The 18,250-nt window shown below is 43.1% G+C and overlaps 1 protein-coding gene across 1 annotated transcript in view; it reads left to right on the top strand.

The window, feature by feature from the left end:
* LOC137638421 (branched-chain alpha-ketoacid dehydrogenase kinase-like) overlaps positions 1–18,250 on the top strand; it is a 323,487-nt gene that overhangs the window by 194,041 nt on the left and 111,196 nt on the right. Inside the window, exon 5 of the mRNA XM_068370483.1 lies at positions 10,853–11,005. Within this exon, the coding sequence (XP_068226584.1) occupies positions 10,853–11,005 (153 nt within the window). The remainder of the gene's footprint in view (positions 1–10,852; positions 11,006–18,250) is intronic.

Below are 18,250 nucleotides of genomic sequence, written 5' to 3'. Positions count from 1 at the left end.
ATAATAAACATAAAGGTCCGGAGCCTAAGAACGATGAGTGGATACCGATAACCAGTCTGCCAGACCCAAGAAAGACAATTATAATGAGTTTCTCAGCACACGGGATACCCACCGGAGTGGGGAGCGTAAGCAAGAAGGGACAAGCAGACGAGGAACAACCATCCAAATCCGTAGGCTCCGGAATACATAAAGTAAATGAACTTGACTAATGACAGATGGGAGAATAATAAATACCAATGTAGCGCCGGAAGACATGCGTAAATCCAGCGCAAAATTCAGCGCTATGTAAGAAATAAATCTCCGGAATACATGCATAAATCCGGCGCAAAAAATTAAATGCTATGTATTTAACTCTTAACACACAACATAAGCTCTGTTGCAGTCCCCCTCTCGTGAACCAACCAACTACAAAAATATGTAAACAAATATAGGAAAAAGAAAGGTATCAGAACAGAGTAGAATATCTTAATCTGATCAAAGAAACATAACTACCAATAGTAGATACGATTCTCAATTATCACAGCCCTCCGGAACGGGAGGATAAAAAGGATGATAACACGAGGGGGGGGATGTCGTGAGGCAAGGCGCATACCCAGTCTTGTGCACTTGGTGGCCAACCAAGATGAAACGAGGAGAGAGCGCTACCCGCAACGGCACACGGAGCGTGAGAGCCAACCTCCACCTCGAGTGATTTCCCGTTTTCTAAAAACACATGACCTAAACCTACCCCCTATACAGAGAGTGGCAAAAGGCGTAAGGGGGAGAGGACACCAAGAGGCGGGGAGACAGGCTCAAAATCAGGTGACCTCTGGGATCGGAGGGGGTGGTACTACTTCCGAAACACAAAGGAAAAACCCGATGAGGCGGCAAGCATGTAGCTTCCCGCGAAGCACGCAACAAAACAATATATAATGGCAGACGTAATAATATTATAAATTAAAACACACTAAAATAAAAGACAATGAAATGCAATTAAATGGGCTAAGGAACATGGCGTAAAAGAAAATAATAACTAAACCTTCCAAAATCGGGTAGCTGCCAATTTGGAAAGGAATATAACATCTAAGCACAAAATAAGCCTCCAAAATCGGGTAAAATACCGACCTGGAAAGGCAGAGAGGAAATAAAAAACCATGTGATCCGACTCCACGTTAAACACTCAAAAATACATAAAATCTCGCATGAAAGGCTACCGACTGAAGCCACATACGACTCGGCCAAGCAGACTAACAAACACTGTCCAAAAAGCCTAAATAAAAAACAAAATCATGCCAAATTATTGAATTAGATGTCCAGATCACAAAAAGGAACTTCAATTAGTATGAGGAACTAATTGAAAGTCCGGCAATACAAGATCACGAGGAAGCGACACCAAAATGGCCGCGTACATACCCGTAAGGGAACGTGAACAATCGGCTGAGAAAAAACCAACAAGGTAATAGAATTAACGAGTGTCGTTACCTAGAAATCCCAAACAGATAACTATAATACTCAACTTGGGAGCAGGGATCTCCAAAACGTCGGACATCTTCAAAAACACAAAACAACACAGAGCAAGGAAAAACACGTCTGAACCTTCGCTGGTGCTAAGGAGGAATGAAGGTAGGGGTGAGGGGAGGATAGTCGTAGTAGAGGCAGCAGTCGGCTGTAGGTTGGCACCTCGTTGTTCCAGGGGATGTTGATGAAGGAGAGGTCTAACTGGTGAGGGACCTATGGTCGTGGTTCTATCACGCCCCAGTAACTATACCGACACTCATTGAAGTGAGCGAGCTGGGTTAATTCCTGGCATTCCATGCATCCTTTTTTTTTCTCTGGTATATTTAGCAATATTTATGCCTTAGAAATGATGCTATAAGGAGCATTTCACGGAGCGACACAGGTCGAGCACAGAAATTCAGTTTTGCTAGACTGCCTAGCCCCATTTCTAAAATTTCTTTTGAATATTGCCATTGTAGATAGAGAAAATATTGCCAATTATAAATAAATAACCAATAAGAAAGAGACTGAGAAACTCGGATTTCTCTCCATATCTTCTGGTCACTCATTGTATTTGTACATTCCCCATTAATTACACTATATTGAATTACAAAAATGTAAAGAGCAAATAAAATGAGATTAGTTTTGAGAAATTTCACTTAGCTGTTGATTTGCAATAGAGTAGAGTTGTAAAACCAAAAGCAACTATTACATCATGGTATTATAAATATCTGTGTAAAGAAAATTGTCTGACCATAATTATTTACATCTAATAAAGTATTTGTAGTCCTTGACTTATGACGGTGGTCAGCTATTATGCAATAGAATATAGATATTTATATTTTTGTGTAACTGTCACTGTTCAAACAATATATTGGAAATTTACAATTTTAAAGGTATACATTGCCCTCATGACTTAGTGTGAGGAAAAGCTACCCAAATGCATTCAGGAAAGTTTTATTTTTCAGATACTGAAATTTAATGCTAAAATGACATTCAGTTTTAGATTTTGTTGTTATAATAATTATGTATAAGCAAAATCTGAAATTGAAAGCAATTTTTCAGTGTTAGATTTCAGTACCTGACCAACAAAAATTTCCAGAATATATGTAGTATGGATAAGCATAGGTTGAAATAACGAATTTTGATCAAAGTGAAAAATCTATTTTTGGGTGAGAGGGCCATGTCGTGCTGATGGAAGGGTTCCTATAGGTAGCCTTCTAAGGGATATTTGCTACAGTGATACTCCCAGAGAATTAAACCAAGGGTCTCCAGGATTCCAACTCCTGGCACGAGTATCCAATAAAGGATATCGTATAATATCGGGACGTATTCTAGATACGACGCATGGCAATCTTCACCCTGAATAGATTTAACGCTTCGATGTAAGGGGGAAGAGTGGCAAAAAGGAAGGGGTGACGTTCTAGGTACCCGGTGGATCTCCTTCCCTACTACTACCGCGATGCCATTCCTATTCTTGCCGTTAAGCGGAAATGGCCACAGATAAAGTAATTTTGGGAGGGATCAGCAAAAGGGTGGGTTCCATTAGGACGACATGGCCCTCTCACCCAAAAATAGATTTTTCACTTTGATCAAAATAAGTTTTTTGGGATCAGGCCATGTCGTGCTGATGGAAGTATACTAGAGAATTGTCTTGAATTACTATTAGCTGTGGGTTTGTGTACAGTATGTGCCTTCTACCTTGAATAGATTTCCTTATCTGGTCTACTAGACCTATATGTGAAATTCCAGAGATCTGTCTTGTCCACAAAACCTGGAACTGGTTTAGTGCCTCCTGCCCCCCAGCAGGGAAATATCGATGTCGACAATAAGGATTCTAGGTTTGTATTTCCCGTTGGAACAAAAAAAGGAAAGAGTTGAAACATACCTTTTTACTTACCGTAAGAATGTAAGGTTATTATTTTAGAAAACATTATTATGATTTCAAGAATCTGAACACCATGAAGGGGTTTTAGTAAAACTCTTAACATACTTCATAAGCTTATAACTGAGGGAGCAGTAATAAGACGCAAATACAGTTAAGTATTTTATTTTGCAACTAAATTATCAAATGTAGTTACAACAAAGTATGTAACTGATCCAGCATTACAACACACAAAAACATATTTTCTCGTGTAGAAAAAATATAGAAATACATTATCAGAATAACGCCACTCAATGGAGATGTGAAACCAAATCTATCTGACATAGTCAGATGTTCGGAAATGCTTAAGACTCTGTAATGCAAACATTCACTCGGCACTGGTGTATTGATCAGATGTGCACCTACACAGAACAGTGTGTCAACCATAGTTGTGATCTGCACAAGTGGGTACGTATACCCATGCACCCGATGCACTGTCAAGTCCCAAAACAGTCCACTGTTCATCGCAGCACCAGACGATGGGTTTAATCACACTACTCGCCGCCACCACAAAGTGTTTTATCTCTTGTACTTGTTTCCCATAATGTTTGTAGAAGGCCCTGGATGATTTCCACCCAGTGTGCGAGCGGAATCTCTCAAAGTCCATATGTTGAAAGAAGTTCAACGAAGAAGTAACTTTCCTCGGATCGTGACCCGCGGGTGAACTGTCAGGATCCGCTCTGCGAATAAAGTAGGTGAGCTTTGCTCTCAGTTGTCTTAAAGATAGGTTCGATTCTGAAGTTTCGCCTCTGATGAGCTGTCCTCCTTTGAAGTTTAAAGTTCTTCGAAGATAGATCTTAAGACACTTTACTGGGCACAGAGAGGCATCTCCTTCAATGGGCAGATTCTCTAAGGACCTCACCTCTTGGTGGGTAGCTCATTTTTGGCAAGAAAAGCAGGATCGGGAAACAGGTTTAGTTCTCCTGAGTCCAGAAACTGAATATAGCCTACGTTTGTAGATAAGGCCACTATTTCACTAACTCTAGCCCCTGAGGCTATTGCGAACAGAAAAATTACTTTCTTTGTTAAATCCTGTAAAGTTCAGTCCTCATTATCCAGGTTCGAAGCATAGTGCAAGACTTTGTCCAAAGACCACGTGATGGGCTTTGGTGGGGCTGCAAGCTTGAGTCTAGCGCATGCTTTCGCAATCTTATTAAAGATTTCACCTGAGAGGTCCACCTCAAAAGCATACAGAAGTGGTCTAGCCAGGGCCAATTTACAAGAAGTAATTGTAGTAGAGGCCAGGCCTTGTTCGTGGAGGTTTATGAAGAATGCAAGACAGAAATCTATCGATATATCTCTCGGTTTTCTTGCTTTCACAAAGGTCACCCATTTCTTCCATGACGATTCGTATTGTCTCCTAGTCGAACGTGACTTGTACTCCTTGATGAAGTCAACTTTATCCTTTGAGATTTTGAATTAGCGGCGAGAAAATCCTGAGATATAGGTTGCTGGTTCTCGAGGATGAAGCGTAGACAGTCGATTTCTGGACCAGTTGAGACAGCACTAGATTCGGCAGTGGAAAGAGCTTCAGATTCAACTCTAGGACTAGAGGAAACCAATTGCTCTTGGGCCACTTGGGGGCTACTACCGCTGCTGTCCCTCTGAAGGACCTTAGCATGTCGAGGACTCTTAGCAGGAGATTGGTTGGTGGAAACAGGTAAATACGATTCCACCTGTATCCATCGCTTCTGCTTGAGGGTCCAGGTAAGGGGCTACGTAACGAGATAGTTTCTTGTTGTCGCTCGTTGCGAAGAGGTCGATCTGCAGTTCTGGGACTGATCTCGGGTGATCTCGAGCCTTGTCGATTTAGGCACTTTACTGTCACCTCATTGTCCAGGACCAACCTGATGTGGATTAATCTACGAGGGGATGGTTTCTTCAACATCAGGAATACTGCCATAGCTTCCAAAATATTGATATGAAATGTTTTCAACTGGCACTACCAATTCCCTTGCACTTTCTTGTTGTGAGAATGACCTCCCCATCCTTCCAAGGAGGCATCCGTATGTATCACCACTGATGGTGATTGCAGGGGAATTATCTACGCTAGACTCTTGGATGTTGACCATGGCTTTAATTGTGTGCACAACAAGGCCAGGGTCAACCTTATTTGATCTCTTTGAGCGTTTGATGCGTATTTCCTCCAGACTCCTGACGCATCTTTTTAACGTGCCTTTAGGACTGGGTCTGTCACTGCTGCGAATTGAAGAGAGCCCAAGACTTTCCTGTTGGTGTCTTGAAATCCTTTTGTGACGGATTAGTCCCCTGACAGATCCCGCTATTTCTCTCCTCTTCTTGAATGGAATGGAGAGGTGGTGTGACTAAGTTCCATTGGATTCCCATCCACTGGAACTGTTGAGCTGGAGTGAGACGAGACTTCTTGCGGTTGATCTTGAAGCCCAAGTGTTCCAAAAACTGGATCACTTTTTGAGCAGCTTGCAGACAAGTAATCTTGGATGCTGCCATAACAACCAGTCGTCTAAGTATGCTACCACTTGAACATCTTCGGTGCATATCTGTTGGACGGTTGTGTCTGCTAGCTTTGTGAATATCCTTGGGGTTGTGTTCAGTCCGAAGGGTATTGCTCTGAAGACAAACTTCTTCTTCTATAGTCTGAATCCTAAGTAGGAGGAGAAAACGACTCATCGGGAGATGCCAGTAAGCATCTGCTAGGTCGATTGAGATCATGTACGCCCCTTTTGGCAGAAGGCTCCTTATGTGTTGCAAAGTAAGCATCCAAAACTTGTTGTTCTCAATGAACTTGTTGAGTGGAGACAAGTCTAGAATGACTCTTGAGTTTGTCTAAGTTTTTCTTGGGAATGCAAAACAGCCTTCCCTGGAACTTGATGGACTTTGCTTTCTTTATCACCTTCTTGTTCAAGAGTTCTGAGGTATTATCTTCCAATGAGAGGGTGGAGTGTTGAAAGAATTCTGGAAAACGGGGTGGAATCCTGCTCCATTTCCACCCGAGTCCATTGGGGATTAGGCTGTGGGCCCAGGGATCGAAGGTCCAGCGATCCCGAAAGTGATGGAGTCTGCCCCCTACCTGAAACCCCTCATTGCTTGCGGGGTCCTGCGGATTTATTTCCGTGACCACGTCCTCCTCGGCCCCGAGAGAAGTTACCTCCTGGAGAACTTCTCTTAGGACCTTTTCCTTTTTGGCTAGGGCGAAAGGAAGTCGACTGCCTCTTAAAGGTAGGGTTGAATACTGGTGATTGGGTTACCAGTTGTTGAGGGACCATCTGGGAGGTGGTCTGAGGCATTGTGGTCATGATCATAGCAGGGATTTGTGCCAGTCTTTGTGGTCTCCTTGCCCATTTGTTCTTGGGTTGGGGACCTCCTTCCGTAGAAGATTTCCTCTTTGAAGACATACCTCACTTTTGGAGAAGGTTCCTGTTCTCCATTGCTGCGCTCGCAATGACCTCGTGGACCAGTTCCTGTGGGAAGGGGTTTTTACCCCAGATGCTCGAGGTAATCAGCTTCCTTGGTTTGTGCATGATGGTTGCTGCAGCTAGGACGAACTCTCTGCAAGCTCTCCTCGCTCTGAGGAAAGCGTAAAGGTCTTTCACAAGGGTACCCATGTGAGACTTGGCCAGAAAGAGGAAGATTTCTGGGGCATTATGTTGGCTTCCGCTTAGTTCCAAGCAGTTCTGATGAGAGAGAGGGGCCGCAAGTCTCTCCTTCGACTCCTGTTCCTTCCTCAGAAGATGGTCTGGCAAGGTAGGAAGGTTCTCGTTGAACTGCTGTCCTGCGATCTCTGGGTCTAGTTTGGAGACAGAGAAGGTTAGGTGGACATCCTTCCACTTTTCTTCGCAGGTATGCTGTGCGAGAGAGAATGGCTTACGTTCTTCTAGAGTCGGGCTGGGTTTTCCCTCGTCGGCAGCCTTGACGACAAAGTCTAGCGCTTTCTCCGTAAAGGGAAATGAGATGGAGGAAGGTGCAAGAAAGGTGGGGTGTTTATTACTCAGTGCTGAGACTTTGGAATTTATATATCCGGCTCCCTTCAGGGTCTTCAGGAGGATGGCCTGCGCCTTATCGTGTTCAAACGCGATGACCTCTTTAGGGACAGTTTCTTCTTGGGTCGCATTTTCGTCCCGCAGTCTCACATAGCACTCGGTATAAGGGAAGAAGTTATGCCAGAACTCAAGGTCTTCGATCTGTCTGGCCCCCAACTTTTTGGAAACGAACAGTTTCCCATCCATCATGGGCATATGCTCCTCGTACCTCCAGGGATTGGTTTCAGAGCAATGAGGGAGATCGGACACTCTAAGAGGCTTCTTAGTAGACGTGCCCTTGGTGGTTCCAAGACTGGCGATCTCCTGCATAGTCCTTTGCTGCTTCTTGGACAATTCCTGCATAGCTTTTTGTTCCTGTTGGAACGACTCCATCATGCGTTTCAGAGATGTCAGAGTCTCTTCGCTCGCATTATCCTGAGCAACAGGTTGTGGAGTTGGAGCAGAGGACGTTGAAGGCAGTGATTGATATGCGGCCACGGCAAACTGGGGATCATCTGTCGCCGTTGAGAGGGATTCTTCTTCCTCCACTTGGGGAGGAACTTCCGTCCTCTTCAGGGATACCTTGCAGCAGGTCCTGTTCAGTGTCAGAAGTGTCTCGATGGATATCCATGCCCTCTAAGGCCTTGTTGATGTCCGAGTCGACCTTCAGCTGGATGAAGAGGGACCGAAGCTGTTCCTGGGACACCACCGCACTCGGCAGAGCCTTGGGGAAACAGTAAGCACCTCAGGGAGTCATTGGGTAGTTATGGTCTTGGGGAGTTCTTCTGGAACCCCCTTACCCATTTGCGAAGGGTATCCCTCGATGTGTCCTTAGCCTTTAGGGTAACTAGGGTGTTTCACCGAAGCCATTGGTCAGCAGGGTTGAGCAGATGGTGTAGCCCTTCGGGTCCCATTACTTCAGGACTCCTGTGACGATGCAGCAGGGGGCATGAAACCTACACATCGTGTGGCCACAGAAGTCCCTCCCCTTGTGATTGCAGAACATTGCTCTGCACTTCTCCGTTGGGTCATCCTGTAAAGAAAAATACTTTACATGAGTATGTCGTTTTGTATATCAGTGATATAAAGGCATACAATGTATAATAACAATAGTAATCACTATTGCATATGGTAGCTTAGGATAGTAAGCTTGAAATGAATAAGAAAAGACACATATCAGAATTTCCTCTCCCAGGCTATTGCTATGACCTTTATTAATATTCAGTTTCCCTGATAGGGAAGGTACAAGAGAGAGAAACTCTAGAAACTAGAGTTAGAGTTAGTAAGTAGTTTATACCAACATATCCACCTGTAGTACTGTATTAATACCGATCGGGTGTTGTAAATCCCCGATGATCAAGGAAAATCATCTGGGTATTAAGAGATTACTCAACCTCAGCAAAATATCATGCTTTCTACAATCATCTGTGATAGAGAACACAGAATATGCTAGAAAACATTTGTACTACTGTATAATTATATTCAGTAGTCTGCCGGCAATCACTGCCGGTCATGGGTTAGTACCTGACAGTGCTAACCGAAAGAAAGAGAGAAAGATTAAGGAAGGAGAATTTCCTAATATTATGAATGGACATAACAGCGGGAAGTGTAGGAGGACTATAAGTCCACCTACGGTCTCCTTACCAGAATGAAAGTTCCAATGGAAGGGAAAAGAATCTATCAGATTCTGGCTTCCACCCATCTACAAACTAGCCTGTCACCGGCAATAAAGTCGGCGGCTAGAAATGCTGATGGCAACTCAAGAGAGAGCTGAAGACTTTCCAAAGTATGTTAGGTTTCCTGCCGGAAGCCGTCAGAAGACGTCTCAGTCCTCCCCCATTCTTATCAACTTCCTATGAAGGAAGGGAAGTCAGAGGGAAGGTAGAAGTGAGACGAAGGAACTAACTGCCGCCGGGTAGAACACCTGGCGGTAACGCAATCATCCTAGCAGAATAACGGTGAAAGAATCTTGTGACGACACACCGTCACGAAAGGACAGAGGGGGTAGGGGTTGAGGGTCTTACAGTTCATTGTTATAAGAGGTGGCGGCTGGTTATGTCGACCTCCTCCAAACAATAAGCTGGGAAGCATGACTTCCTCTGCTGATGACGTTGTCATCGGTAAGACAAGGGCACCTTGAGTATGTCACTATCTGATTCAAAGCCGTGGGCAGGAAGAACATCGTTCTACTCAACAGCGATGAAGTGAGACAATGACTGCCGCCTATGCCGGTGGCGTCACTCAGGGAGGGAAGAAGGGTTTAGCCTCTTCTCTCAGAGAGAGAATAATTATCGTAACTTATCCATAGATTCAAGAGAATATCAAGAAACGATAGGGTGAGGCTAAACAGGGGGAATTACTTTACTAGCGTATATGTGAGCCCAGGCAAAGGTGATCAGTTACCACCGGGGTTCCAGCCCGAATATGTTAAGTAAAGTCTTATAATAGAAAAAGGATAAAATTCAGGCATGCAATATCACATCTTATATAGCTTGCCTAACTAGCTAATACAATAGCGTAAAACCAGGAAGTGTCGCCCTACTATCTAAATAATATGTAAGAATGTAACGGGTGACAGCAGTCGTAAAATGGCTGCCTTCGGTTTCGGCAGTGCTCACCCAAACACACTTGAATTACTGAAATTTAACTGTGAAGAGGGAGACCAAAATTACCCTCAGGAAAGAATTAATACTCAACTTTCCAGATGACGAGGATGCTGGAGATTGCATGATGAAAATAGGATCCAAAACTTTAAAAAAAAAACCGGGCTAATGGAGAGCACAACACTTAGCAGGCTACAAGAATAGGAATGGCATCGCGGTAGTAGTAGGGAAGGAGATCCACCGGGTACCTAGAACGGCACCCCTTCCTTTTGCCACTCTTTCCCCTTACATCAAAGCGTTAAATCTATTCGGGGTGAAGATTGCCATATGTCGTATCTAGAATATGTCTCATGATATACGATATCCTTTATTGGATACTCGTGCCTAGAGTTGGAATCCTGGAGACCTTTGGTTTAATTCTTTTGGAGTATCACTGTAGCAAATATCCCTTAGAAGGCTACCTATAGGAACCCTTCCATCAGCACAACATGGCCTGAGCCCAAAGAAACATGATAAATTTTTGTAATTTTTTCATGTTAAAAAAGCACACAATTTCAGTACTGCTTAGTTTTCTAGTATTGTGCATCGTATGGCTGTTATCACAATTTCAGTACAGTACTGCTTAGTTTTCAAGCATTATGTATTGTATGGCTGTTAATACATAATATACATACGTCTACACGAGAGGAGCTCATTTTACGAGCTGGCTATTCATCTCTTCAATGCACAGATAAAACATGAATAAAATAATTAATTACCTACTGTATTTACCCGACACTAGACCAGCTTCGTAGAAATATGTTTTGACAAAATATGTCTGATTAAACTGATTAAAAGTGTATGATTTTCAGGATGTTGTGACAAATTTAGCTGCTGGTTTTCGGGAATGTCGCCGACATATTCAGCATGAAGATCAAGTTGCCCAGTTTTTGGATAAAACACTGACATCCCGCCTAGCTATTCGTATGTTGGCTCAACACCACCTTTCATTGCGAGAAAATAAGGTAGAGTACTTACATTAACATATGCTGAGTGTTTGCTCTATTATATATTAAGTAATGTTATGAATACTTCATAGATTTAGTATTGCTTTTATTTCCTTAGGTGCAAACTTTTACTTTATGTATGTATATATATGATAGTTATTTGTGACTGAAGTGGGAAGAGTATTTACAGTGAACCCTCGTTTATCGCGGTAGATAGGTTCCAGACGCGGGCGCGATAGGTGAAAATCCGCGAAGTAGTGACAGCATATTTACCTATTTATTTAACATGTATATTCGGACTTTTAAAACCTTCCCTTGTACGTAGTACTGTTAACAAACCACCCTTTACACCCTGTAATGTACAGAACACTTAATGCATGTACTACAGCACCCTAAACTAAAACAGGCACAAATATTAAAGGCGATTTTATATCATGTGTTTCCTAAACACCTAAAAAGCACGATAAAAAATGGCAACCAATGTTTTGTTTACGTTCATCTCTGATCATAATGAAGAAACAAACTCATTTAGTGTACACATATATGTACGTATGGTTAGTTTTTGCATCGATTATATTGATTATACAGTACTGTATGTTGATTTTTTTATTACCAATGTTTTAGTTTACGTATTTTTCTTAGGACTTCCAAATGAAATCTTTTTCTTTATGACGCCGCCTGAAACGACGGCGTGTACGCTCAGTAAACAACCACGCTCAGAACAAACAAGGCATTTAACACGCATGATGATAGTGATAAATAATGATACAGTACATACAGTATTTACAGTACAAAGCATTTACAAAATATGTTACCTTACAAATATAAATTATACAGTACTTGTACGTAGCAAAGCAGGAAAACAATTTGAGAGAGAGAGAGAGAGAGAGAGAGAGAGAGAGAGAGAGAGAGAGAGAGAGAGAGAGAGAGAGATTGTTTTACGTACGTAAATGTAAATTTTAAACAAAAAAAATATGATAGGTTACAACATGTAGACTTTTAAAACCTTCCCTTTAACTTAATGCATACAGTACGTACAGTACTAAACTATAAAACAGGTTAAAGTAAAAAATAAAGATTGTTACTGTACTCACCACGAAAGAAGTTCCAGAAAAACTTGAATGACGATGGCGATGAATTTGCTGCACAGTAGAAATGATGATGATGAAGCTGATGATGTGTTCTACTGTGCAGTCAATGATAGTATTTTACGTCTCTTCAGACGGAGGTGTCTTTTCCTGGGACACCTCTTCAACTTCTTCAATTTCTTCCGAAGGCGTACTAGCAGGAGGAACTGGCTCTTTTTTGCGAGGCTGAAAAAACATTGTGATCGGAAGTTGTTGCCGCTGCTTCTTTTTTCGATCCAAGAGCATCCTGTAGGGAGTCGTGATGTCATCGACCTTGTTGCAGAATTGCATCGCGCGAACCATATCCTCGTCCCACTCTTGCAACATTTCTTTCGCCTCCTTCATATGGTTGCAGAACTTGGCGAGCCGTTCTAATGTTAAGCCCGTTTCTTCTACATTTTCTTGGGTCTCTTCCTGGGTACCCTCACTCTCTTCCTCACTTGCCGATTTCGTCAGGTCTTCGAGATCTGCGTCAGTTAGGGGCTGGGAATGGCAGTCCAACAACTCGTCGACGTCTTCAGTCGTCATGTCGCCAAACCCGTCACCCCCAATTATGGCAGCCAACTGCACAGATTTCCGTATTGCAGAGTGTTGGATTTCCGACGGAGTAAATCCCTTGTCGTCGTAAACAATATCGGGCCACAGCTTCTTCCAGCTCGCATTTACAGTTGCAGGTTTCATCTCTTGAAGTGCCTTTTGAATATTCTGCAGGCACGTGGCTATGGTGTACTGCCGCCAGTACGCCTTCAAGTTGAAGTCTTCATCCTCGTCATCTTGGGCAGCATCCACACACGCAACGAGGTCCGCCAAGGTATTCTTCGTGTAGAGGGCCTTGAACGCCCTGATAACCCCCTGGTCCATTGGTTGAATTAATGACGTGGTGTTGGGTGGCAGGAACTCAACCTGAACGCCCTCACGCGACAGGTCAGTTGCGTGTCCACCAGCGTTATCCATAAGGAGAAGGATCTTGAATGGCAAGCCCTTCTCTAAGAGATATTCATGGACTTGCGGGATGAAACACTGGTGGAACCAGTTGGAGGTCAGCATCTTCGTAATCCATGCCTTTTGATTATGCATCCAGTACACGGGAAGGAGATTCTTATTTTTGTTTTTCAAAGCGCGAGGATTTTTCGACTTATAAATAAGCCCCGGCTTTAACAAAAATCCAGCAGCATTGCCACACATCACGAGGGTAACGCGATCCTTGAATGCCTTAAAGCCAGAGGCTTTGGCTTCCTCTTTGAACAGGAAAGTTCGCGACGGCATTCTCTTCCAAAACAAGCCGGTTTCATCCATATTAAACACTTGTTCCGGCTTGTATCCACCTTCAGCGATAATGTTCTTGAAAGTCTGGTTCACGTAAGTTTCAGCAGCGGCAGTGTCAGCGGAAGCAGACTCCCCATGCAGGGAAACGCTTTTCAGGGCGAAGCGTTTCTGAAACTTCGCGAACCATCCTTTGCTGGCGGAAAAACGTTGTTTCTGACGCTGGGAATCAGTGGAGGTCCCTGGTTGAGGATCATCTACATCATCATCTTCTTCAGCATGGTCGCCATCGTCGTCATGAGGTTCCTTTGCCGCAAAATTCTCATACAAGCTCAAAGCCTTTGTTCGGATGGTGTTCGTATCCAACTCTATGTTCTTCTTCCGACAGTCGGCAATCCACACAGCTAAAGCACCTTCCATGCGTACGATCGTTTTATTACGCGTTGTAACGACTCGCTTCGCTGATCTGCTAAAGGTGATTGCAGCAGTCTTTCTAATGTTCGCCTCGTCCTTCCTGATGTAGCGAACGGTGGATTCGTTGATGCCAAAATGGCGGCCGGCGGCCGCGTAACTTCTACCATCTTTTAACATGTCGAGAAGCGTAACCTTCTCAGCTATCGTCATCATTCTTCGGTGGCGTTTAGGCTCACTACCAGCCTTACTAGAAGCAGAACGCTTGGGAGCCATTGTAACAGAAAGTTCAACAAAAAGTTCAACTTAAAACAGTCGCACACAGCACAGATTCAACTTCACAAACTTAAGAACGTCTACTCAGCAATACGCGGAAAGAGAAAGTGAACGATGCAGTCCCGCGAGAACTCTGATGCTGCGGGTTGGAGATGCGGGCCAAACACCAATCACAGGCTAGATAACAAAACTTGAGTTTTGATTCGTCATCTATCAGCGCTTGAACCAATCACAACCCGTCTTATACAGTACTATGGTGCGTTGATTACTCATAGAAGATGTCCCGCGCACACTGAACGTACGTAGATTAAGTACAATACCGTAATAATAATAAATAATGATAATAATACTGTACAGTAATAATAATAATAATAATGATTAATAATAATAACAATAATAATTTTATTAACAACAACAACAATAATAATAATAATAACAATAATAATAAAAATTTACGTACGTACGCTATTTTACGCCTCTCTCTCTCTCTCTCTCTCTCTCTCTCTCTTTCTCTCTCTCTCTCTCGTACGCTTACAGTACTTATTCGAAATGTGATTTTTGCAACAAAGAATATTATTGGATGCAGTACTGTACTACGTACGTATACATACAAAAGATTCATGGAAAAGAAGCACATCCATTACAGTACACACCATTCTAATATGGTATGACTGCATCTGATTTGCGTTTCATGTTCGATTTAATTTTACTACGTACTGAATTATCGTATGATCACATTCTCTTTTCGTGTTTTATTTCTTTCTGTGCTGAATTATATATCATATGTAATGCAATGAACAATCAGTAAGAGCAGATATTACTATAATTACAGTATTAATGGAATTACAGGTAACAAAATATCGTATTTGGTTATCTTCAGATTTCGCGGTATTTTCGAATTTTCCGGAAAATCCGCGATATGTATATATATATGGGTTATGGGAAAACCCCGCGAAGTGGTGAATCCGCGATTGTCGAACCGCGAAGTAGCGAGGGTTCACTGTATTGCTTTTAATCAGTGCATTGTACTGTAATTTGAATGGAGATTTCACAAAGATGTAGATTTTCTTAGAGATTCTGAAGGGTTGTGTCTAAAATTGTCTGTGGTCAATCCTTCTGATGTTTAGGAGCATAGCAATTTTTTCTTTATTTGCTTTGGGAAATTATCTTTTACAGTATTTCAATGAATCTTACCTGTGAGTCACATAGACAATGTTTATAAAGTGAGCGCATCTCGATCTTTGAATAAAAAACAAAATTTCTCTTTCATATCCTGTATCCTTCCCCTTAGCAAGATAAACCAGTACAGCATCATACTCGTACTGCTGTGTTTAAACTTGCCCAATGGTGGGTTGAAATTGTGCCCAATTGTCGGTTAAAACTGTGCCTAATGGTGGGTTCAAACTGCCCAATTGCAGTTTAAAACTGTTCCCAATGGTGGGTATAAGCTGTGCTCAATAGTTCACAGGAACTGCCTAAGCCCCCTTATTCATTCAGTCTATGTTGAACGTGAATGACAAATAATCGACAAACTATCTAAATCTCTGTCCCTAGTTAAGTGTTATGTATGAAGGACTTAATTCTGGAGTAGGAAGGTATGTCTGCTTTTAAAATGCAATTGTTCCTACACAAATAAAAAACCATTGTCCTTTACTAAAGGAGAGGAGAACAACAAAGCTGGGACACGGCAGTTAAAAATTGCAGTATAGCGAGGTGTAACAACCGATGGGTAACTACATTTCAGAGTATAGTATGGAGGCAGCCACCCCCTCCCCCCACCTGCTCAGTAACAATTCCCTTTTATTTCAAACGATGGTAAGAACAGACTTTCTCATTGGCTGGAATTTTCAGATGACAGTAATTAATTTTTCTTTATTTTCCAGTGTGTTTATGAAGTGTTGGTTCTTATGGAAGGAGTCATCCTTCGGAGAGGCTTCGACTATATCCAAGGGCATCTTCTAAGTGTGTGTGTTTGTAGCCTTTGAATATCGCCCCTGCCTGGCATTTGGGGGACAGGACTTCATGGCTTATGTGATTGTCGTCCTTGGGTAAGCAATCTTTTGGTGACCTTGGAGTTATCCTTGAGGTTGTTTAACCACAACCTCTGACTTATACCTTAATTTGGCAATCCTCAAAGTAGGGAGGCATTCCTGTTTCCCTTGAGAAGCAGGAGTACCATCCTTCTGAGGGGAGTCTTTTTTTTATTTTTAGTTTTAAGTGGGAGCCCTTAGAACTTCAAGGCAGACATTCCCATGGATGGCTGCTCCCTCCCCCCACAGAAACATGAGCAGCCTTTCCTGAAGGCAGTAGCTCTTTGGGTTTCCCTTTTCATCGGGGAAGATATGTCTCCTCTCCAGAATATCTTTCCCTTGTGAGGTGCTGCTGGTGACTGCGGATGTCTTCAGCTTTGAACCAAGGGCCTTGTCCTTTTGGAGGTCTCCTCCAGAGCATTAGCTCTTCAGAGCGTGTCAGATCCTCCTCCTTCGGAGGGCTATCATAGATGCCTCTGATGCCTTTCTTCAGCTTGTCTTGGAACTTCTAGACCTTCCTGTAGCTGGCATCTTTGGAATAACTCCATTTTCTCCCTTTGATCGCCAGAATCTTCACAGGGAGAGTCTTCTCCTAGGTGCCTTCCCGTGCAGTCTTCAGTCCACCTTCAGTGGGGAAGGTTTTCTAGCTTGCACATCGAGCAAGCTAGTGCTTGCTTACCACTGTTGAAGGCGGTGTCCTTTGGAGTGTTGCTTTTCGGAGCACACTCGCAAAGTTGTTTCTCAACTTTTACCCTCCATCCTCGTTAGAGGTGGACTGCAGAAGCACCTCGTAGGTCTACTTTTCTTTGGACCTTCAAGAGACGACTCATCATCAAGTTTTTCCAGACACTCCTTATTCAAGGCTTCATCCATGAGTTTCAACTACCGAGGAGGATTTTCATTAGTCATCTCTGGACGTGTATGTTTCCAGACACATCTCACAAAGACACTACCTTAGGTTAGCCTTCTCTTCTAGCATATCATCTGGAGGCTTGCATGTGCTTCTCTAGACTCGTGTATTCTCGGGTGCGCCTCTATTATAGACGCATCACAGGATTTGCTTCTTCCAGCATGTTGATGCAGTTTGATCATGTCTTCTATCATGTCTACCAAGGCACACAAGGAGCCCTGTCTCCTCTTACCATGCTTGCTATGACCTATCTTCTCTTAGACATATTTTGAGATGCTCACCATCCCCTAAGCAACCTTCCGATTACCAGGATTTATCTCATCTGGCCTTACCTGACAGAAGTGTTCCTGAACCCCCTCTCGTGGACACTCCTTGCCTCATTGTTCGTGCCACGCATCCCTCAAGTGATCGTCTCCTTGCTTCCCTACGGCCAAACCGCTTCTAGATGTTCGCCTCCTTTTATGCCCTCACTCTCAGAGTTCAAGCAATCTTAGGATCTTTCCTTGTTAGAGGAAACATGCGCTCCCCTAGTACACGCTTAGCGTTCAAGCAATCTTATGACTTCCTTGTTGAAGGACAACGCTTACTCTCGCAATCGTAGGCGATATCCCCAGCCTGATCGCTATAAGTGTTTTCATGAAGAAGAAGATCCTCACTTTTCACCTGTTCGTTCTAGACACGAGAGTCATCATCATTGGCGAACTTATGCTTCTTCAAGACATCATCCTGCTATCACGAGCACTTGTCATCTCTATGCCACAGGCGCTCCTCTCCAATAGAAGTAAGTCTAGGATAAAAGAGCCCTTTCTAATCTTGCTTCTCGCAACAAACTATTGAAGCTATACTCTTAGCTAGCAGAAGGTGTGCCTACAAGGCGCTCCAGACACCCATCAGAGGCTCGTTCTAGCCTCACCAGAAGTGGCCAACCACATGCTTTCCCAAGACATAACCCCCCCAGATGCTGAAGCCTTGATGAGGATGGGGGACTTTGGGATTAGCAGCTTGGCTCTAATGAACAGTGGGAATTACTTCCCACTGGACCTCGGTGTCCAGCTGTTGATCCAACAAAATCAGTCAGCACTTTCTCTTTTCCTTTTGGTTATTTCTTTTTTTCTCCCATCTCTTCCTTTTGGGCGCAATATTGTTGACGCCTTTGGCTTGTTTGAGTATACTTTGACTGCTTCTTTGGATTTGGCACAGTGTGGGATGGACGGCATACCATCTCAAACTGTGCTAATTTAGGCGC

Source organism: Palaemon carinicauda, chromosome 3, assembly GCF_036898095.1.
Source record: "Palaemon carinicauda isolate YSFRI2023 chromosome 3, ASM3689809v2, whole genome shotgun sequence".
In the NCBI taxonomy this organism is placed as follows: domain Eukaryota; kingdom Metazoa; phylum Arthropoda; class Malacostraca; order Decapoda; family Palaemonidae; genus Palaemon; species Palaemon carinicauda.
Note: the sequence above shows the minus strand (reverse complement) of the source record. Positions and strands in the feature narration are given on the sequence as shown.